We start from the raw sequence: 21,706 nt of genomic DNA on the forward strand, positions 1-21,706 counted from the left end.
CCCACTCACACAAGGGCAAGCACCATCCCTGCGCGAGGGAGTGGGGGGTGGGGGTGGGGGGTGGAGGGGGAGTCTGGAGGCTCTGGGGGCTCAGTGTGCACAGGCTGACCCCGGCCATCCACCCTCAGGGGTACTAAGCAGTAAAGCTGACACTGCTCTTTGAATCCCTAGTTGACTCCCGCATTTTACAGATGAGGAAACTGAGGCCCAGACAGCAGGAGTGTCCTGGTAAGCGGGAGAAGAAGGGCTGTCACTGAGCCGGAACAGCTTTTCCAGGGCTCCAAACTGACATTAGCTTCCTCCCGACCCTTCTCAAAAGCCCTGGCCTCCAGGTGTCCCCAGCCCCTCCCTGCGCCTCAGTTTCCCCCATCTGTGCAGAGAGGTGGTTGCCTGGATTCCCAGGCCCCTTCCCCTTTGAGCTCCAGCGCCCTTCCCAAGCCCGACCCCGCAAGCCCCGCCCCCAACGGCCCAGACCCCCACGGACCCTTTCTGCCCCCAGTTCGGCCAAGCGCCTCCGGGAGGGGAGGGCGAGGTGCTGTCCAAGGGTGCGGGTCCCCGCTGCGCCCCAGGTCCCGCGGCCACGAGCCCAAGGCGGGGCCAAGGGTGGGGCTGGAGGGGCCGGCCGGCGGAGGGCTGGGCCGATCGCGACTCTGGGGAGCCCCGGACCCGGGAGGGGGAGGGGCGGGGGCCGGGGCCGGGGGCCAGGGAGGCCGAGCGGGCGGCCGGAGTCTAGAAGGGGCGGCGGCGCCCGGCTCGGGGCTGGCGGCCGGCGGCGTCCCCAGGGGCCCCGGCCCGGCCCGCGCGGGCGGCGGGCGGCGTGGCGCGCGCGCGCGGGGGTCCCCGGGGAGCCTTCCCGGCGGAGGCCCGCGGGGCGGCTGGCGCCCCTCCTCGAGGCGCGGGCCGCACGGCCGGGAACCAGGCCGCCCCGCGCCCGCCCGCGGCGGCGCCCGGGCCGCTCCCGCCGATGTCAGCCCCGCGCTCGCCCCGTGCCCCCGACACCCCCGGCCCGCCCCGCGCGCCCCCGCGCCGCCCGGCCCAGCGCACGCCCGCCGGCCGCCGCGAGGTGGAGGCGGGGACGGCCGCGGGGCGGCGCGGGGGAGGGCCGAGGCGCCGCGCGGGGGGAGCGGCCGCGGCCAGGGACGCGCGCGGCGGGCGGCGGCCGGGCGGGGGGCGCTGGAGGCCGGGCCGGCCCGGAGGGATCGGGGGCAGCTCCATGAGGCGCCCCCGGGGCCGCGGACGGGGGCGCTGTCCTGGGGAGGCTGTCGGGGGGCCCCCCGACACCCATGGCAAGGCGGGGGGCGGCGGCGGCGCTCTCGGAGTGAGTCGGGGCCGGGGCCGGGGGGCGGGCGACGCGGGGCTCGGCCGCGGGGCGGGCCGCTGGGGCTCGGGGCGGTGGGTCGGCGGCGCCCCCCGGCACCCCGGCGCCGCCCGGCTCGGAGGCTCCTTCGGAAACTTGCAAATGTTTTCGTGGAGGCAGAAGGGGGGAGGGAGCGAGGGAGTGACCGAAAGGGAGCCCGGGGCGGCGGGCAGCCCGGAGGCCGGGGCCGGGGGCGCCGGGGGGACGCACGGGCCGCGCGGCCGGCCGAGGCGCGCGGGCGGGGCCCCGGCCCAGGATGGCGAGGGGTTGTCGAGGCGGCGGCGGGGGGCTGGGAGCCCCGAGAGGCCCGGGGCTGGCGGCGCGAACCCCGAAGGGCTCGGCGCGGTGGCAAAGTTGGGATCGCGCCCGCCGAGCAGCACGGCCCGGAACGCGCCCCCCGCACCTCCCCCCGGCGGGGAGCCGCGGAGCTAAAAATAACAGGCCTGCGCGCCCCCCGCAGACCGCGACCCCGACCCCTCCCCCACTGGGCGTGGGGCGAAGCCGCAGCTCCCAATTCCCCCAAAGAAAAAAAGCAAAAGAAAAGGCGGCGCGGAGGGGGGGGCCGGGGGCGGGCCGGGGGCGGGGGGCCCGGCCATATGGATGTGATTTCGGCGCTCCGGGGCAGACGGGCCGCTCCGCCGCGCTCGGCGCCCGCCCGCCGCCCGCCGCATCCTCCCGCCGCCCGCCGCCCTCCTCCCCTGCCTCGCGCTCGCTCGCTCGCCCTCGGCGCATGGGCCCCGCGCCGGGCCCCGGGGCCGCGGGCCGCGGGGACGCCGGGGTCCCCTAGGCTGGGGCGCGGGCGGGTGGGCCCGGCCTGACGCAGCTCTGCACACCCCCCCACCCCAACCAGGGCCGGCGGCGGCGGCTGCCCCGAGGGACGCGGCCCTAGGCGGTGGCCATGGGGGCCGCCAGGATCGCGCCCGGCCTGGCGCTCCTGCTCTGCTGCCCGGTCCTCAGCTCCGCATACGCGCTGGTAAGTGCCCCGCCAGCACGCCGGGACGGCCACCGGCCCCGCGGTCCCTGCAGGGGCGCCGCGGGCTTGCTCCGGAGCCCGGCCTGGGCGGGTCCGGGACGCAGAGGCTCGGCGCCCTGAGTGGCACTCCGAAGTTCGGGTGGAAGTGTCGTCCCCGAGGTGCCTGGGCTGGGGGTCCCCGGTACCTCGGGTCTCCCCATCTCTGAAGGCTGGATCTGGGGTCCCAAGCCTGGAAATCCGTAATTGGGGTTCCCCCATCTTCTGCTTCCCTGCGCAGTGCCTCTCCTTGTGTGCCCCTTAGGGTGACAGTGGGATCTGGTAGAAGGCTGGTCTCTGGCCGCGGTGTGAGGGTCCCACAGACTTTGCTTTAGGGGCGAGTTTTGTTTGCAGTTGCAGCACAGAGCTGTGGGTCTAGGGTCAGAGTCACGCAGGCAGAGGCATGGGATTTCGGGGCCCCCTCCAGCTCTCGCGATCGCACACAGCATGCCCAGCCGCACAGCTTTACCCAGGGGGAAGCTGCTTGCCCCGGAAGGTGGGTGTGGTGTGGCGTGGAGGCCCCTAAAGGAGACTGGCCTCCCAGAACACACACCCCAGAGAAACTGGCTGGAGGGGGTCTCCGCTGAGTGAGGGAAACCCCCGGGGAGACTGCACCGTCCTGAGAGCAGAAGCAAGATGGGACCAGAGAGATGAGTGGGAAGGGGAACAAAGGGGTGGGGCAAGAGTGTCCCAGACCCGGAGGGGTGGGCAGCTGAGAACGGCAAAGAGAGTCGGGGAGACACGGACCGACGGCACCTCCTCAGCCCGCGCCAGGACTGGGGCCATTTCCAGCAGGGAGGGGTCCGTCCCGGGGCCAGCCCACTCCTGAAAAGGCCGACTGCCTGCACGTGTGGCTTCACGAGCCCTGCCGCTCCCCAGGTGAGGGCATCTGCCTCCTGGACAGATGGCCGGGCAGCCTCCTCCTTCCGACTAGCAGCAGCTCCAGTCCAGGGCAGAGCCTCCAGCTCTGCCTGATGGATGCCTCCATAACCTTGAGCTGTCCTTGCCACCTCAGTTGTCCCATCTGTAAGAAGAGGGCATGAAAAAACATGAGGTGAAGAATCCCCTGTCTGAGGCTGCCCCCTCCAGTGTGGCACCCTGGGGGGCCGGGAGGTGGCACGGGAGCTTGTGCCCTCGGGGCTCTGCCCTGGGCAAAGGCTCTTCAAAGCCTGGGGCATCACCCCATACCAGGACTCACAGATGGGAGCCCGAAGTTCAGGGGGGCCCCCAGCCACCGGGTAGAACCAGCCCACCGGGTCCGTGTGGCAGGGCAGGGCTCAGTGGGGTGCTGGGCTGTGAGATGGTGCGTGTGAGTCTCCACGTGAGCTCACATGTGTCCACGTCTGTGGGTGCGTGGGTGCCTGTTTGCGAGTGGGTGCGGCCAGCTCTATCGCTTTGCTCTTTTCATTTAATAAATGCTTCCTTGGTGCCTCCTGCGTGCCAGGCGCTGTCCTGAGCGCTTTCCATTAACTAGTTTAATCTTCCCAGCAGTCCTCAGAGGAAGGTCCTGTTATTAGCCTCAGTTTATAATTGAGCCAAATCACACAATCGATGATCATTATTTATGCCATGCCAACCAAGCCCTGTGCCTCTGTGTGTGTGTGGGGGGGGGGAATTTCCAGGGCCCCACGCTTCTCTCCAGGAAAACTGAGGCACACGCCAAGAATTGACCTGGCTTGGCCCCGGCCTCTGGTCAGGGTCTGTGGCTGGACACTCAGGCTGTGAGTGCACTGGACCCTCCCTGGCTTCAGGGCTAGAGGACGGGGCCGAGGGGCAGGGTGGCAGCGTGCCCCCCCGCCCGACGCCCTGTGAGCCTCTTGGGTGCAGCTGGAGCCAGCCACCGGCTGGCAGCCTACCCACTCCCTCCCCTGAGCCGTTGCCTTCCATAGCCATGCTGTGCCCAAAGCCCACCAACACCAGCTGGTAGCCCCATCCCCTAGCCTGTTTGCTGCCCGGCCCGCCAACCCCGGGACCAGCCCAGACTGTGAGTGGGGCAGCCAGAGGGTGGTCTTGTCCTTGGGGGTGCCTGGAACTAAGGACACTCTCAGCCTCCCCACCTGCAGGGTGGACACTGCAGGGGAGCGCCCGGGGCTCAGCGGGGCAGGGCAGGCTTTGAGCGCTGAGCTATGACCACGGGCAGTAGAGGGGACCCCACAGCCTGCTCCAGGGGAGCTCGACCACGGGGCTCACTTGCGAAGACCCGAAGGAAGCAACGTGTGCTGAGCAGGGCTGCCCCCAGATTCTGAGCTAGACGCTGTCAGTGTTTCCTCGTTGTGTTGTTCGCCCACCCGTCACGCAGGGTAGCGCCCAGCTTCCCACAGTGGGTCTGTGGCAACACGGCATTTAGAACGGAGTCTCCACTCCAGCACCAAGCCCCTTCCTCCACGCCGCAGGGAGCCGGGGGAGCCCAGGTCCCCCTCCAGACTTGCTTCCCTTTTTTTCTTTTTTTTTCTTTCTGAAATCCTTCTATTTTTAATTTATTACTTTCTTGTTTATAATTTGACTACTCATACATGACTATGTTCTTTCTTGTAAAAGCATCAAAGAACAAGATTAAACAGAAGTTCTCCTTGACCACCCCCTTCTAGAGAAGATCATTTTGAACGGTCTGGGCTGAGGGCGGGCTCCAGGACCTCTAGCTGTGTGTTTCCACATTGATATCAGTGTGTGCATATCAAGTAGATGGTTCTGCTGCGGTCTGTCTGGTCAGCTGGCTGTCTTTAGGTACATCGGTTTGTGTTCCGTCTGGTCAGCTGGTTGTCTTTAGGTACATCGGTTTGTCATGGGTCTATCATACCCACTTTTCTCCTCGCAGGGTGTGTCTTGGAGATCCTCGCGTCAGTGAATAGAGACCTGTCGTTTTGATTGCTGCGTAGTATTCCGTATTCTGGCTTCATTAGGCAGGAAGGTACATTTAGCTGGTTTCCGCATAACTTGGGTATGTAATTCGAGACACCGCTCGGGGGAGCTCCTTGAACTGCCCTTTTGTGTCCCCATGTGACTGTCTCCCTTTAGGATATTTCTCAGTTCTGTCATTCCTGGGTCTGAGGATGTGCACATTTTCAATTTTAATGGACAAGGCCCTCTTGCCCTCTGAAAAGCCTGTGCCAGTTTCTCCTCCCTCCACGAGTGACCAGGAGGCCCACGATTGTACGAGGATTCCTGTCTTCAGTGTTGGCTGTCCTGAGAGTGAAAAATGGGGTCTCTTGTCCTTTTAATTTGTGGGTTACCAATGAGCTTGTGGGCTTTTCCCTGGTCTTTCGTCCCTCTTCCGAGAGAGCCTTCTCGGTGCCCTCACTTATCCTTCTAGGGGCTGTTTGTTGTTCCCGTCTCGATTTGTTGAAGCTTTTTATACCACCTGCCCTTCAACGCAGCCTCCCCCCCGCCCCCCCCCCCCCCCCCACGCTCTGGGAACTGCCTGTGGACGGCGGTGGGAGGGGGGCCGAGCCCTCCCAGGAACTTGGATTTTCTTCGGAATGTTTTAATGAGGCGTCAAGCGGCCTCCCCCAGATTCCTGCCGTGGGCCTTCTGGGGACACTCCCTGGTCTGGCCACCACATCGGGGAGGCAGCTCTTTCAGAGAGTCCCCAGGAAAAAGCAAGGGCGGGTGGGGGTTTTGCAGACCCCCGAGCTGGCCTGCACGTCCTGGTGGGACAGGGAGAGGAGGCCGAGCGCGGGGATCACGAGCCATCAGCGACTCCAGCCCCTCCAGGGCCCCGAGTCTGGGGTCTGCCTTGTGAGGGGGCGGTACCCGGCGGGGTCCCTCCTGCTGTCCGGGCTGTGGTTCACCTGGCCGCAGGCCCCCCGCCCGTCGGGGGCCCGCGAGGAAGAGCCCCCGGGTCGGAGCGGCCGATCAGGCCAGCCCAGGCCCCGGCCCGCGGCCGGCCCCGAAGGCATCCACGCTGGCCAGGAGGAGCGGCGTCAGGGTGCCTGCCCACCCCCGCCCCCTCCCACCCTGAACACTGGCGGCCTGTTCAGGACGGCCGGGCCAGGGGGAGGAAAAGGCAGCACTTGTCGGCGGTGGCGGGCAGAAGCGTCCCCGGCGGGGAGCCCGACCCGGCCTGCTCCGGACAGATGGAGGGCCGCAAGGGGTGGGGAGCAGCCAGCCGGCCTGGGGGACCCCGGGGCTCCCAGCAGGAGTCCCCGTAGTGGAATCCGGAGGCGGGGGTGCTGGAAGGCCAGGCAGGCGTGAGGGGGTCTCCAGCTGACAAAGTGTTCTCCTTCTGGAGGCGGACGAGCTCTTCCCAACACCAGGACCGTCCCTGTGCCCACCGGAGCCGGGACCCAGCTGCACCCCCAGCTCCCCATCACCGCCGTCAGCTCCGCAGCTGCCGCCAGCCCGAGTTACCTCCGGGGGGCTGCTCTCAGGGAAGGAGGCGGCTGCCTGGTGCAGCAGAAGGGCTTCATGGCAGACAGAGTGGTGGTGGGGCCAGGGCCACGAGGCCGGCACTCATTCCTTTCCCTCGCCCCCCTCTCCCGGGCTGTGGCTTCAGTGTCGACCAGACCTGAGCTGCTGGTGGTCCTTTCTAACTGACTCTGGCCTCAGTGTCCCCATTTGTGAAACCGAAGTGGCTATATCTTTCTCGCGGGGTTGTGATGGCAGGTGGAGGAGATGAGAGTGAAGCCCTAGAGCAGTGGGTACCAGCAGGTAGAGGGGCCCTTGGGGAGGTGGGAGGGGCACAGGTTCTACCGCGATGAGCAGGGGCCGTCCTCTAGGTGAGCGGAGAATCCAGGGGCCCAAGGGCGTGGGACCTGCCAGGGATGAACAGCAGCCACGAGGAAGTCAGGGCATCCCAGGGGGCCCGGCTGGTTCCATAGCCCCCCACCCCCACCCAGGGTGCCAGGCCCAACCCAGGCAGGCGGATGGATGAGAAGATCCAAATAGGTAAGTCCAGGCTAACATCACGCAGGAAGTGTCAGCAGTTGGAGAAGGGTCCCTCTGATTTCCTCCTTAGCGCGTGCCTGGAGGATTGAGGCGAGCCTGGGATCACACACAGTGCACCTGTGGAATTTGGCGATTGGGGGAGGAATGGAGTGTGAATGGCATGGAACCGGCTCTGTCCACTGCTGTCACTGTCGCCCCAGCCACCAGACCCCTCCCCACTGTCACCCTCACTGCCATCCCCAGCTCCATCGCCATCCTCGGGGGTCTCCCCTGGGCTCCTGCACTTAGGAAGTGACAGACACATCCGGGGCCTTGTGATCACACGCTGCTCTTGCCCCGGCACGGTGCTCCTGTGTTCCCAGGTAGCGTCCTGGCCCCCAGCCCCCAGCCACACCCTGCCTGGAGCCGCGCGCACACCAGCACAACCTCCCAAGCTGCCTCTTGTCCCTCTTCTGCCAGCTCGGGGCTGAGCCCAGGCGGCCTACCCCCTGCGTGTTCGCAGACCCTGCACGCCAGGCACACGTGAGCCCATGGACTGTACCGCTTTGGGGGGTGAGTGTGGGAAAGGTGCCCTGCAGCGGGGGGCATTGAAGGCAGGTCCTTCGAAGGGGAGGGGTCACATCAGCCCTAGTTCAAGACTGGAAGAGGGATGGTGGGGGCGGGGGCGCCTGGCTCCTGGGCTGGATGGCTCATCAGTGGTGGGTCTGGACCAAGTGACCCGTGGCCACAGCCCAGCCCCAGCTCCCTCAGTCCTCAGCCCTGAGATCCAAGGTCTGCAGACTTTGTGCATCTAAGACCACGCAAGTTTGTGTCCTCACCCCTGGACCTGGGCCAATAAGACAGGAACGCAGGAGGGGGGGGCAGACAGGCTGTCAGCATTTTTTCCCTTCATTCCTAGGAGATAAGGCCTCGCAGCCAGGCAGAGGCAGAGGAGGCCCCTTGAGCCTTCCGAGCCAAGCTTGGGGCACCGGAAGTGACCTTAAATTCCAGTCTGAGTCCAGGGTGGGTCTAGAAACACAAGGGGACTCCTTTCACCCCAAAAGCTTCCTCCAGGGCCACCCACCTACGGACCCTCCTGTATTCTCTGCCCCAGTCCTTCCCTGGGTTCCTGCCCCCCCTACGTCCCCCACTGCAGCTCCCCAGCCTCAGTCACCTGCGTGAACAGTCCCCCCTGCCATCCTGGGCGCCCGGCCCAGGGGTGCACGGGTCATCATGCAGGGGAGGGAAGCCACGGCTTGACGCTGCGCCTCACCGCCGACCAGGCTTTTCAGGTAGAACCTTGTTTAATCCTTGCGACAGTCCTATTATTATCCTGGTTTTACAAGTAGAAAATAGGCAACGGGATTAAGCAGCTTGCCCAGAGTCACAAAGTCCGTCAGTGCTGAGGGCAGGATTCACACTCCTGTGACGGGGGCAGGAGCTTCTCTGCCAGATGGAGGACGCGGTTGCAAGGAAGGGTGAGCAGGGGCACTGCCGGGGGCGTGCTGCTCTGAGGTCAGCGGTGGGCATGTACCTGGTGTGGGGCTGCCGTCCGCCCCCTGCGAAGGGCTTCCTCAAGTCCGACCTGAACTCCTCTTCTTGCAGCGGAAGCTCTGCCCATGATCAGGGTAACCGAGACGTGCACCTAAAATTCAGGGGGGCCGAGGTGAGGCCACCAAGCCTCTGGACAAATGGAGGGGTTGGGGTATGGGATGCGCCGTGCACACATACCTTCCTCTCCTCTGAGCCCCCCCTTGGAAACGAGACTCCAGAAAAGGGGGTGTGTGTCTCCTGGTCAAGAAGGGAGTGAAGCCACTGGCAGTGGGTGGAGGCTGGACAGCCCCCTCGCACCTGTGAAGGTGTGTCAGCCCCTTGGTCAGTTCCTGGTCACCACCCAGCTAGCCCACCTGCCCACCTGTTGGTCAGTTGGTTTGTCAGTCCCCAGCTGCTTTTGATCTAGGCCATCGGCTGTGACCCTCCAACACAGGTGTCAGCCAGCACTGGGGACTGGCAGGAACCTCTGGCCGTCACTCGTGGACTGGCAGCTGGAAAAGCATGGTGCATTACCTGTTTGTCTTGAGGGGCTGAGGTGGGAGAAGGCGAAGGAGGAGCGAGTAGGGAAGGGATCGTGGCAAGACAGTGAGGGGGCGAGAGCAAGACGGAGGAGGTGGAGTTGACATCGGTTTGGGGCCGGTAGCAATATTGGTGACAGTGGTGCTGGTGCTGGTAATGATGTAGGTAGTGGTGACACCGGTGGTGACAGTGGTGGCAAGGGTGGTGGTGGGAATAGCAATGGTGGTGACAGTAGTACTGGTGGTGGTGGTGGTGGTGGTAATGGTGGTGGTAGTGGTAGTGGTGGTGGTAGTGGTGGTGGTGGTGGTAAAGGTGGGGTGATGGTGGGGGGTGTGATGGTGGTGGTGTTGTAATGGTGAGGGTAATGGTAGTGGTAATATTGTCGGCAATGGTGGTGGTGGTAGTGGTGGTGGTGATTGATCGTGGTGGTGGGGGTAATGGTGGTGGTGGTGATGGTGGTGGTGATGGTAGTGGTGGCGGTAAAGGTGCAGTAATGGTGGTGGTGATGATGGTGGTAGTAGTGGTATTGCTGGTAATGTGGTGGTGGTAGTGTTGGTACAGGTGGGGTGGTGGTGGGGATAATGGTGACAATGGCAGTGGTGGTGGTGTGGTAATGGTGGGGGTAATGGTAGTGGTAGTGTTGTTGGTAATGGTGGTGGTGGTGGTAGTGGTGGTGATGATGGTGGTAATGGCGGTGGTGATGGTGGCGGTGTGGTAAGGGTAGTGGTAGTGTTATTGGTAAAGATGGTGGTGGTGTGGTGGTAATGGTAGTGGTAGTGTTGGTAAAGGTGGTGGTAGAGGTGGTGGTGGTGGTGCTGGTGGTGGTGGTGGCGGTGTAGTAATGGTAGTGGTAGTGCTGGTAAAGGTGGTGGTAGAGGTGGTGGTGGTGGTGCTGGTGCTGGTGGTGTGGTGGTAATGATAGGTGTGATGGTGGTGATGGTGGTGGTGGTGGTGTGGTAATGGTAGTGGTAGTGTTGGTAGGTGGTGGTGGTGATGGTGGTGGTGGTGCTGGTGGTGTGGTGGTAATGGTAGGTGTGGTGGTGGTGGTGGCGGTGTGGTAATGGTAGTGGTAGTGTTGGTAAAGGTGGTGGTGGTGGTGGAGGCGGTGGTGGTGTGATGGTAATGGTAGGTGTGGTGGTGGTGGTGGTGGTGGAGGCGGTGTTGGTGTGGTGGTAATGGTAGGTGTGGTGGTGGTGGTGGTGGTAGAGGTGCTGGTGGTGTGGTGGTAATGGTAGGTGTGGTGGTGGTGGTGGTGGTAGAGGTGCTGGTGGTGTGGTGGTAATGGTAGGTGTGGTGGTGGTGGTGGTGGTAGAGGTGCTGGTGGTGTGGTGGTAATGGTAGGTGTGGTGGTGGTGGTGGTAGAGGTGGTGGTGGTGTGGTGGTAATGGTAGGTGTGGTGGTGGTGGTGGTGGTGGTAGAGGTGGTGGTGGTGTGGTGGTAATGGTAGGTGTGGTGGTGGTGGTGGTGGTAGTGTGACTGCCTGAGATGGCAGTTGCGAATGCTGCTAACGGTAGTGAGGAGGTGCTGTACCAGTGGGCAGGGCAGCTGCACAGCAACCATGTCCTTCAGTATCCCCAATGACAGATGCACGAGGCCGTGGGGTTCTTGTTGGAGGCCCCTGCACCTGGGCGGGCCCTCGTCCTCCCTCAAGCTCCGTGCCCTGAGCTGCACTCCTGCCACTTCTTGGCACTGTCTTCCCAGCCCCTAGTGGTAGCTGTGGTAGGGGGTAGGGGAGCGTCCAGCAGCGAGCACATGGAAATATACTCCAGCCCTTCCTAGGGGCCCATGGGTATTGGGCCCAGCTGAGACCTGGGGGGGCCACCCAGACTTGAGGCACCCATAGATGCACGCTAAGGAGCAATCGCATCGCACACTTGAAGATACGTACACGTGGCTCCTCACCCAGAAACACGTACACATGCATGTGCACGAACACACCAAGCCCACGTGCCTAATCGCCATGCAAGAATGCACAGACAGTCGCACCCATAAGTACACACACGGCCAGATCGCTAGTGCGAGGACACGAGGGATGCGCCGCCACCAGCCCGCACATGCGCAAAGTTGCATACACTCCTTGGCTAAGTGAAACCAGCAGAATCCAAGTTCGGCCAATTGGAGACTCCCCGGCCCTGGAAGCCCCGGCTGCCGCCGCCAAGAGCCGCGGTCAATTAACTTCTCGCTGCAGCCAGGCTCCCTGACCCGCCCCGGCCGCCCGGCCCCCCTCCCCTCCCCTCCTCCCGCCGCCCCTGCGCCTCCCCCTCCCGCAGCCTCGCACAGCTCAGCTGCTGTAGGATCTGAGGGGCTGTGGCCCCTGCGTGGAGGTCCTGAGGACCACAGACCTGCCCTGGGGGTTCTGAGGGGCCCCCTTAACCCCAGGTGGGTCATGCTCAGGCAGCAGCAGGGCTGGGCATGCGGAGCTCGTCCCCAGGCGGAATGTGGCCTCTGCCCTCCAGTTCCTGCCGAGGCAGGGGAACAGAGCCCCGGACCCTCTCCAGCACCATCGGCCCAGGGTGAGCCGCCCCCCTGCCCCCTGCCTGCCCTGAGGTTGCCTTTTCCTTCCTTAAATGACACGGGTGAATCCCAGTGGGCACTGCCAGTGCCCAGGGGCTGTCAGCCGGAAGGACAGGCCTGCCACAGGGACAGCGGCAGGGCCAGGGGCCCGCCGGGCAGCTGCGCACGGGATGCCTGGTGGACGGAGCTTCTAGAAGAACCCGTGATGGGGGGGCTCAAGGGCGCTCTGCCCAGCCCAGGCCGCCTGCCAGCGCTGCCTCCACTGCCCTGCTCGTGGACCACAGAGCACCGGGAGCTGGCGCAGGGGCCGAGGCTGGGGTGGGGGCGGGAAACCGGGACCCCCAGGGTCCCCGGGGTGCCGGGCCTTGAAGGAATCCAGGCTGAGCCTTTCTCCCCGTGGTTCTCCCCTCCTCAGCCCCCCTCCCCCAGTCAGCAGCCAGGCTCTTGTGAAGATCGATTCTGGAACATTCCATCCCGTTCCCATGTACCTCTGGGGAACGGAGGGAACAGAATCTCAGTGGATGCTGCCTGCAGGGTCACTGGCGGGCAGACAGGGACAGTTCTCTCCCTCCCCCTCCCCGGCCCCGCCTTCTCTGCTGCCCCTGGGCAGGCCCCATCCCTCAGCGCCCCTGCTTCCCATCTGCAAAGTGAGGGCTGCGTAAGGCAGAGTCCCCAGATGCTGGCGTCAGGCCCTTGGCAGGGGGTGATGCTCTGGGAGGTTGGGATGGTTCTGGGACCAGCCTGTTAGGCTGGGCAATCCTGACTGCAGTCTGACCTTGGCCTTCCCAGGTGGATGTGGATGACGTCATGACCAAGGAGGAGCAGATAATCCTGCTGCACCGAGCCCAGGCACAGTGTGAGAAGAGGCTCAAGGAAGTCCTGAGGAGGCCAGGTGGGCTGGGGCCAGGTGCGGAGGGCCTGGGGCACGGTCAGGAGAGGCAGGGCCAGGCCAGGGTGGGAGCTTGGGATGGCAGGTCTGCATCATGTGAGGCCAGGTGACCAGGCCAGGCTAGGGCGGGGCCAGGTAAGGGGGGGCCAGGCCAAAGGGAAGACCAGGCTCAGGGCAGGGCAGAAGGCCAGGGCAGCAAGGCCAGGGCAGTAAGGCAGGCCAGGCGGGCGCAGCAGGCTCTGGCAGCCATTGGGTCATTTGAGGCTTGAGCTCAGGGCTTTGTGCTGCAGGCCACCAGCCCTAAGACACCCCCTGCCCTGCACATGCACATACACGTGCCACTTGATTGGGACAAGGGACGAAAGAGCCATTGGCAGGCTCGGGCCCAGAGACGGCAGGGCCTCCTTTCTAGGGGCAGGATAAGGGGGGTGTGGGGACAGGTAAAGGCCAAATCACACACACCCCCCCATGCTTAGCTGGGGTGGGACAAGCCAGGGCCAGGGAGTGCTGACTCAGGCCCCAGACCCCCGTGGGCAGGGGTAGGCTTCCTGGAGGAAGAGGCATCTAAGCCAAGTCCAGACTGGCTGCAGTAGGACTTTGGAGGAAGCCACTGGGCAGAGGGCAAGGAAGGAGGCAGAGACCTCCAGGGTGGGGAGGATGACAGGCCTGTGGGCTGGGGGGACTGGGGGGACGGTGACCTGTAACTCTGTCCCACTCTCAGGCCCCGGGGTTAAGGAGGGGGCAGAGGTGCCAGACCAGGGTGGGAGGGCTCTGTCCGCCGGCACACCTCCCCCAGGAGACCCCCGCCGCAGGGAGGGCAGGGCACACACCCGGCTTTACTGCTCCTGCGTCCCCTTCACGCCGCACGCCCCTCACCGCCTTCCTGGAGTCCATTTCCTGGAAGCAGAGACGGGCCTCGTTAGCGCCCATTCAGGCCTCCGGTCAGTGTCAATGTCAAGGACTGGAAGAGGCCCAGGCCCCCGGCTGCCCAACGTGCACGTGCAGCTGCTTCCTCTGAGCTGGCCCCTGGGGAGGGTGGAGGGAGGGTGGATGCGCTCACAGCCCCTCCCCCGGGGCGCAGGCACACAGCGTCCAGCGCCCACTCCCAGGAGGCCCTGGCGGCACACACCCCCGCCAGCGGCCCTGGCTGCTGGCTCAGTCACGCCAAGGTCTCGGGGGTCAAGTGGCCCCTCTCTGGGCCCTGAACCCAGCGCTCTTCCTGGTCGTGGAAGCCTGGAGGCGCCTCTCTGTCCCCTCCCCAACCACAGCAGGGCCCCTTTCTTGCCGCTGCCCCCACCCGCGGTGCCCGGGGTGAGCAGGAAGGCAGGAGGTGGGCTTGTGCCCCCGTGCGCGGTCCCCCTACTGCCCGTCCCGCTGCGCCCTGCGCCCCCTGGCGGGGCCTTCGCCTCGGCCTAAGTGCTGCTCTGCCACCCGGGGGCAGGACCCTCCCTGCGTCCCCTCTCCTGGGAAGCCCGTGCTGACCGTCACCGTTCTCTGCTCACTCCCCCACCTGGCGGGTGGCGCAAAGCACCTCCTCACCCATCGTCTCAGGCCTCCCAGCCGCCCTGTGGGCCAGGAGGGCAGGAGAAGAGCACCTTGAGCCGGGGGTCGGGGGGCCGCGCTGGAGGGTGCTAAGGGCTACTGCCTGGGGGTGGTGACGCCACGACTGCCCTGACCTCCCCAGCCGACATAACAGAGCCAGACAAGAGGTGGACGGCGGCGGCGGCTCCAGGGAAGCCCCGGAAAGAGAAGGCGTCTGGGAAGCTGCACCCCGAGTCTGAGGAGGACACGGAGGTGCCCCATGGCAGCGGGCACCGGGGTACGTCGGCACCTCCACCTACAGTGGGCTCAGCCCCCTGTCCCACGCTGCTCCATTCCACGAGGGGTGAGGTGGCGGCCCCCTCCCCAGCGGGCAGGGCCGGGAGGAGCAGAACTGAGGGGGCGAGGTGTGGAGGGGGCCGGGGTGAAGGGGCGCAGGCCGCGGGGAGATGTGGGCCGAGAACCCGGCCCAGCTCCAGCCCCACCCCCCGAGTGGACCCAGTGCCACAGCCCCACCTACGGGAGAAAGAGGCGGCAGCCTGGGAGACAGGGAGAGAGGCGGGGAGAGACAGGCAGGGAGAGACAGAGAGAGAGGTGGGGAGAGACACAGGGGCAGAGAGAGAGACAGAGAGACACAGAGGGGCACAGAGAGAGGCAGAGACAGAGAGAGGCAGGGAGAGACAGAGATAGAGGAGCAAGGAGGGACAGAGGGGTAGGGAAAGAGAGAGAGGCGGGTAGAGATACAGAGACAGAGGGGCAGGGAGAGACACAGAGGGTCAGGGAGAGACAGAGGGGCAGGGAGACACAGAGGCAGGGAGAGACACAGGAGCAGGGAGGGACACAGAGAGAGGGACAGGGAGAGACACAGGCAGGGAGAGGCAGTCACTGAGGCTCCAGGGCTCAGCATGTCTGGGGAGGGGCTCTGAGACCCGGGGGGGGGGGTACCTGGAGACAAAGCCGGGAGGAGGCTGGCCGCAGAGGGGTGGGGCAGGAGGCAGTGGACAACGAGGAGGCGGGGGGAGGGGCTGCAAGGCAGCGGTGTCCCTGGGGAGGTGAGGACGGACAAACATGGAGCCGAGGCTCCGGCCGCAGGGCCAGCTTGAACTGGCTGGGTGGTGGGCAGCAGATTCCAGATGGGCCACATCTGGGAGGCTGTGGTCACCCTGTGGCTCCCCGGGGACCAGAGGGAATTGTGGGCCTGGCCGGGCGGGCCCAGGAACAGAGGGCCTTTCACCAGGCCGGGCGGGTCCAGCCGCCGGGCAGCCCTCCAGGGCGGCTGGAGAGTCCTGTGGTTGGAGACCTGCGAGGGCAGGCAAGAGCTGGGCCCTGCAAGGCCACTCGGCTCCTCGGGCACCCTGCCCTACATGCCACCCTTAGCGCTCAGATCCGGGGGGGGGGCCAGAACCTTCTAGCAGGTGCTTGGGACAGGCCTTGGATGGTGGTGAAAGGGCAGGCTCATCTGGCCAGTGCCCACTGCCCTGCAAGGAAACGGAGGGGCGAAGAGTGGGGCACCTGCTGGGGCCAGGGGGTTTTTGGAGTCTGGCTGGTCCTGGAAACCAGACCTCCAGCATCTTGTCCATGGTCCCTGGGGAAGGGACCCTGCCCTCCTCTAGGGACACCTAAGGTGGGAGCAAGAGCAGAAGGGGAAGGGGGTGGCCTGCCCTGGGCGGCTTGGCCTCAGCACTTGGCTCCCTGGAAAGGGGGCAGGGCTGGAGGGGATTCTCCAGGGAATGGCTGGTACATGGGCTGCCACAGCGAGCCCTTGGGCCTCCCGGGCATGCTCCAAGCATGAATTCTCCGGTCCGGGGCCCGCCCGTCCCTGCAGAAACCAGAGCCCACAGCTGTAGGCCTCCCCGTGGCCACTGCTGTACCTGCTTTCCCCCCTCTGGTCCCCTCACCGCCTGTCTGTCTGTGGGCACAGGGCATCCCTGCATGCCCGAGTGGGACCACATCCTCTGCTGGCCCCTGGGGCCGCCGGGCGAAGTGGTGGCTGTGCCCTGTCCTGACTACATCTACGACTTCAACCACAAAGGTGAGGCCGGCCCCGGGGAGCGTGGGGGGGGCGGGCCGCGCAGGGTGGCCGGGACCCAGCATCGCGGTCGCCCGTGGCCCCTGACCCCCTCGGCCTTCCCGCGCCCTCCCGCGGCCTGCAGGCCATGCCTACCGCCGCTGCGACCGCAACGGCAGCTGGGAGCTGGTGCCCGGGCACAACCGGACGTGGGCCAACTACAGCGAGTGCGTCAAGTTCCTGACCAACGAGACGCGTGAGCGGGTGCGAGCCCCCCTCCCGCCCTGGCCCCTGGCCGCCTCCAGCCCGCTGGTGACCCCGGCCCTGGCCCCTGCCCTCTGCCCTGATGCCCCCCACCCTGGACTCCCGGGGTGCTGACGGAGCCTCCCCGCCGCACAGGAGGTGTTCGACCGCCTGGGCATGATCTACACCGTGGGCTACTCCGTGTCGCTGGCCTCCCTCAGCGTGGCGGTGCTCATCCTGGTCTACTTCAGGTGGGCGGGGCGTGCCGTGGGGGCGGGGCCGGGCGTGAGGCGTGCCGTGGGGGCGGGGCCGGGGAGGCAGAGGGGCTGTAGGAGCAGGATGGCGGTGGGCGGGGCGTCGGGGCAGGACCGTGGGGCGGGGCGTAGGGGCGTAGGGGCAGGGCCGTAGGGCGCGTGCCGTGGGGGCGGGGCCGGCCGGGGCTCCGCCCTGCGCCCCTCACCCCATGGCCCCGCCCCCCAGGCGGCTGCACTGCACGCGCAACTACATCCACCTGCACCTGTTCGCGTCCTTCATGCTGCGCGCCGTGAGCATCTTCGTCAAGGACGCCGTGCTCTACTCGGGCGCCGCGCTCGACGAGGCCGAGCGCCTCACGGAGGAGGAGCTGCGCGCCATCGCCCAGGCGCCCCCGCCACCCACGGTCCCCGCTGCAGGCTACGTGAGTGCCCCGGCCACCACCCCGGCTTCCGGCAGCCCCCACCCTACCTCCCGGCCCTCACCCGCACCCACCTGGCCGCATGGGTGCCTCCCGCCTTACAGGGCGCCGCACACCGCAGCGTGCGCCCCCCCCCCCCATGTCCTGAAACTCTCCTGCCTCAGCCGGGACCCCCCCAAGACCCCACCTCGGCACCTTGTCCCCAGTTACTGCTTTAGCACGTTCCCGTGTGCCCCTGGCATCTTTCCTTTTCCCCTCCCACAGCCCCTGCCCTTGATACAGGAGCCCCCCAGGCAGCTCCCCAGCCAGCACCCCGGTCCCATCCCGCCACCCCCACCCCCACCCCGCCGCTCCTGCTCCCCTCTCCCCAGCCCGCCCCCACCTCCCCAGACCAGGCCCTACCCCTTGCTGACTCCAGCTGGTCTCCTAGGCCGGCTGCCGCGTTGCTGTGACCTTCTTCCTTTACTTCCTGGCCACCAACTACTACTGGATCCTGGTGGAGGGGCTGTACCTGCACAGCCTCATCTTCATGGCCTTCTTCTCAGAGAAGAAGTACCTGTGGGGCTTCACGGTTTTCGGCTGGGGTATGCAGTCAGGGGAGGGCCGCGGGCATCGGGGTCAGAGGGCACCACCAGGGATAGGGGGCCCAGGTAGGGGGGAGCAGGCAGGCAGCCCCGTTGATTTCCCAGCCAGTCCCCTCACCCTGATGGCACTGCCCAGGAGGGGGCTGCCGGCCTGAGGCCGCCACGGGTGGAGGGGTTGCTGGACCTGCGTGGCAGGAGCGCCGGATTCTGGCAGCCCGCCCCTCCCAGCTACCCCCGCCCTCGGCTTCGGGATCAGGTTGCCGATAATCGTCCATTATTGTTGGCAGCTCCAGAGCTTGGCTGGGCTCCGGGGCCGCTGGCCAGGCGGCAGAGGGCGGGCGGGTGGCCGGAGGCTGCCGTCTCCCTGCCCCTTGGCACGCAGCCTGACCCCGAGCCCACCCCTGGCCAGCCCGAGTAGGGGGAGGCCTGGGCCTGGCCCCAGAACTGGGCTCCGGGGCTGGGGAGGCCAGGGTGAGTGGTAATCACACAGATTGTGGCCGCGCAGACCGCGTAGCAGGGAATGTCACAGCTCCTGAGAGTGCACCTGGGCCTGAGCGCAGCGTGTGCTCGTGCCTGTGTGTGCAGGTGCAGTCGCAGGTCTGCCTGCCTGGAGGCTGAACTCACAGGCACCACGTGCCTGCCAAGGGCTCCCCTGAGGCCCCTGCCTGGCCCAGGCGACCCTCCCCACCCGGCCTCATCCTTGGGGGCCAGGACGTTTCAAATGAGGGGTGGGCAGAGGTTGCAGAGGCAGGCAAGTGCTGGCTGTGGGCTTCCCCAGCAGAGCAGCCAGCCTTCCGGTGGAGAAGGGGTAGGTTAGCGGTACCTTGTTTCACACGTGCCCAACAGGTGCCCATGTAAGTGTGTGCGTGTGTATGCAGGTGTAGGACCAAGACGGGGGCCCAGGGTCGAGCCTTGAGGGGAGGCTTGCTGGGGCAGCACGGCCAGCGTGCAGCTCTGTCACCGAGCAGCCCGTGTGCCCGGGGTGGGGTGAGCCGGGGGTCATCAGGCGTGGGGAGGGAGCCACCCCCGGCCGGCAGCCCCGCCCTCACGCCCTGCCTCTGCCCGCAGGTCTGCCCGCCACCTTCGTGGCTGTGTGGGTCGGTGTGAGAGCCGCCACGGCCAACACCGGGTAGGTCCAGGTGGGTGGGAGCTGGGAGGACAGGAACGCCCCAGCCCCCCACACACCCGAGGCGCAGGTGGGGGCCTCCTGCCCCTGGGCTGGGTGGCGCCAGCTTCAGGAGTTCTCTGTGGAGCCTCCAGTGGGGCATGCCACAGGAGACCGCTTCCAGAGACCGTGAGGGTGGCCTCAGACCCAGCCACACCCAGCACCCCGTCCTGTGTCCCTGACAGCTCGGAGCCTCTCTGTGGGCAGGTTCAGGGTGGGGACAGCAAGGGGGCAGGGGACTCATGCCTCGGCCTCCCCAGGTGCTGGGACCTGAGCTCCGGGAACAAGAAGTGGATCATACAAGTGCCCATCCTGGCCTCCATCGTGGTGAGCAGGGTGGACAGCTGGCCAAGGGGTGGGGGTGTGGACCTGGGCCCCGACAGGGACCTAGAGAGGCGTCCCCGGACCCCGGGATCGGCGCCACTGGAGCCTAAGAACCCTCCAATCTCCACCCCCCACAGACACCCAGATGGGGAAACAGAGGGCCCAAGAAGCCACGTAGGGACGCAGGGGCAGATCCCGCGGCATGGCCGTGTCTGCGTCCTTGCCCCGCCCTGAGCAGCCTCGAGAATCAGCCCTTCCTCCCTCCCCCCACAGCTCAACTTCATCCTCTTCCTCAACATTGTCCGGGTGCTTGCCACCAAGCTGCGGGAGACGAACGCCGGCCGGTGCGACACGCGGCAGCAGTACCGGTGAGCCACGCCCACTGCACCCACGCTCCTCGGGTGGCGAGGTGGGGGCGGTTCGGGGGTCTTTGAATCCAAAAGGAACCAGGGCCGCCCCACCGAGGAGCTGGCCTCCTGGTGGCCCAGCCCAGCAGTGATGGGGGCTCAGCCTGTCGGCCTTGGAGACCCCACCCCCTCGGTGCCAGGCCTGGGGCCAGTGGGGGTCTGCAAGGGTGGGACAAACCCGCCACTCTTGTCAGAGCTGGTGGCAAGGAATGCCCCAAGGGACAGGTGGGCAGCGGATGGCCTGAGGAGCCTCCGGCCCCTCGTAGCTTCTGGGTCCCAGGGCTGGCCGGGGTGAGGGGTGGCGCAGTGCCTGCCACGGGGCAAGCGGCTCGGCCCTCGCCCTCCTGCCCAGGAAGCTGCTCAAATCCACGCTGGTGCTGATGCCCCTGTTTGGCGTCCACTACATCGTCTTCATGGCCACGCCATACACCGAGGTCTCAGGGACGCTCTGGCAAGTGCAAATGCACTACGAGATGCTCTTCAACTCCTTCCAGGTGCGCGGCCTGGCGGGGGGCGGGCAAGGCGGGCAGGGGGGCGCCCGACGCGGCTTGGGGCCCTGACGCCACCCGCCTCTCTTGGCAGGGATTCTTCGTCGCCATCATATACTGTTTCTGCAACGGCGAGGTAGGCGGTGGGCGGCGTCAGGGCAGGGAGGGGGCCAGGGGTGCCAGGGGCTTCCCCAAGTCCCATCCCTCCTTTGTCCTGCTCCCCTTCTTCCCCTACTCCTCCGAGAATGTCCCCCGGGACGTCCTGAGGGCAGAGGAGCCTTCCCCGGGACTCAGGCAGCCCGCTAGGCTCTGCGGGCCCTTCAGGCTCAAGCAGCTTTCCGTCCCCGTCGTTTGAATGCCCTGTGAGCCACAGGGAAGGACTCAGCCCCCTCCACGGCCCTTTGAGCCTCGGGGATTCTGGGTGCGCCAGCTGCGTGCAGGCGGGCACCGTGTTCTGAGCGTGGCGGCACTTCACTTGGTCTTGGAATTTTCCAGTAGTCCACCTTTCCTCGGCTTCCACTCAGTGCTGGGGTTTGCAGGGCAGGGATGGGAGCATTGCTGGGGAGAGGCGTGTGACCCCGAAGTCACCCTGACCTCCACCCCACCCCCCCGCTTCCGCCCCAGGTGCAGGCGGAAATCAAGAAGTCCTGGAGCCGCTGGACACTGGCCCTGGACTTCAAGCGCAAGGCGCGCAGCGGGAGCAGCAGCTACAGCTACGGCCCGATGGTGTCCCACACGAGCGTGACCAACGTGGGGCCCCGCGCGGGGCTCGGCCTGCCCCTCAGCCCCCGCCTGCTGCCCGCCGCTGCCACCAATGGCCACCTCCAGCAGCCCAGCCACACCAAGCCGGGGGCCACGGCCCCCGAGACCGCAGCACCTGCCGCGGCCGCGCCCAAGGACGACGGGCTCCTCGGCGGCTCCTGCTCGGGACTGGACGAGGACGCTGCGCCTGAGCGGCCCCCCGCCCTGCTGCAGGAAGAGTGGGAGACGGTCATGTGACTGCAGGCCTGGGGCCTGGACCCGTGGGCACGAGGGATGGGCGGCCGGACCAAGACATGGGTGGTTGGCTGGTTGCCCACTCAGGGCTGGGACCAGAAGGAAAAAAAAAGGAAAACAGGAAGCAGTGCCTGGCTGCCATCCATCTTACCTGGGGACTCACCCTGGGCAGGTGGGCAGGAGCCACAGGAGTCCTCGAGGGCTCACCTCAGGAGGGGGGCATCTGGAACCGCGGGGGTTCTTGGGGGTGGGGACAGAGTCTGGTAGAAGGGACCCCTCAATTCAGAGAAGGCTGGGTTTGTAGGGTCACCGTGTGGCCAGGTGGGCCCATGCAAGACCCTGGACCCAGCCTTTCCCTGCCACCTGCTGCCACCTGGCCTCTTCCCCACTCCACCAGGCCCCACGGGGGACCGGGCTCCTCTGGGCCACCTGGGGCTGAGGGCAGGCCCCTCCAGTTGCTGGCTACACCCCCAAGGCTGAGGCCCTGCCAGTGACCCCTTCCCTGGTGCCACACTGCCCCTCAAAGGCCGAGGCCAGTCGGGGAGCCCCGCACACATGGCCCCCGGCCATCCCG

General features: G+C 66.4%; 1 protein-coding gene across 4 annotated transcripts in view; it reads left to right on the top strand.

Annotated features, from left to right (window-relative positions):
• Positions 1-21,261, top strand: part of PTH1R (parathyroid hormone 1 receptor) — a 23,220-nt gene extending 1,959 nt beyond the window's left edge. Inside the window, exons 1-15 of one of the 4 annotated variants that reach the window (XM_058288976.2) lie at positions 1,197-1,318; positions 2,208-2,330; positions 12,606-12,708; positions 14,390-14,590; positions 16,166-16,276; positions 16,398-16,516; positions 16,652-16,746; positions 16,976-17,171; positions 17,599-17,752; positions 18,821-18,881; positions 19,178-19,244; positions 19,515-19,609; positions 20,001-20,142; positions 20,231-20,272; positions 20,761-21,261. In XM_058288976.2, coding sequence (XP_058144959.1) covers positions 2,256-2,330; positions 12,606-12,708; positions 14,390-14,590; positions 16,166-16,276; positions 16,398-16,516; positions 16,652-16,746; positions 16,976-17,171; positions 17,599-17,752; positions 18,821-18,881; positions 19,178-19,244; positions 19,515-19,609; positions 20,001-20,142; positions 20,231-20,272; positions 20,761-21,135 — 1,836 coding nt within the window. In that variant the 5' untranslated portion in view covers positions 1,197-1,318; positions 2,208-2,255 and the 3' untranslated portion in view covers positions 21,136-21,261. Of the gene's footprint in view, positions 1-1,196; positions 1,319-2,207; positions 2,331-12,605; positions 12,709-14,389; positions 14,591-16,165; positions 16,277-16,397; positions 16,517-16,651; positions 16,747-16,975; positions 17,172-17,598; positions 17,753-18,820; positions 18,882-19,177; positions 19,245-19,514; positions 19,610-20,000; positions 20,143-20,230; positions 20,273-20,760 lie in introns of those variants that run through there. The other 3 variants (XM_058288975.2, XM_058288977.2, XM_058288979.2) reach the window with 3 other exon arrangements.
• Positions 21,262-21,706: the final 445 nt, after the last annotated feature.

This window comes from Dasypus novemcinctus, chromosome 26 (assembly GCF_030445035.2).
Source record: "Dasypus novemcinctus isolate mDasNov1 chromosome 26, mDasNov1.1.hap2, whole genome shotgun sequence".
Classification (NCBI taxonomy): Eukaryota; Metazoa; Chordata; class Mammalia; order Cingulata; family Dasypodidae; genus Dasypus; species Dasypus novemcinctus.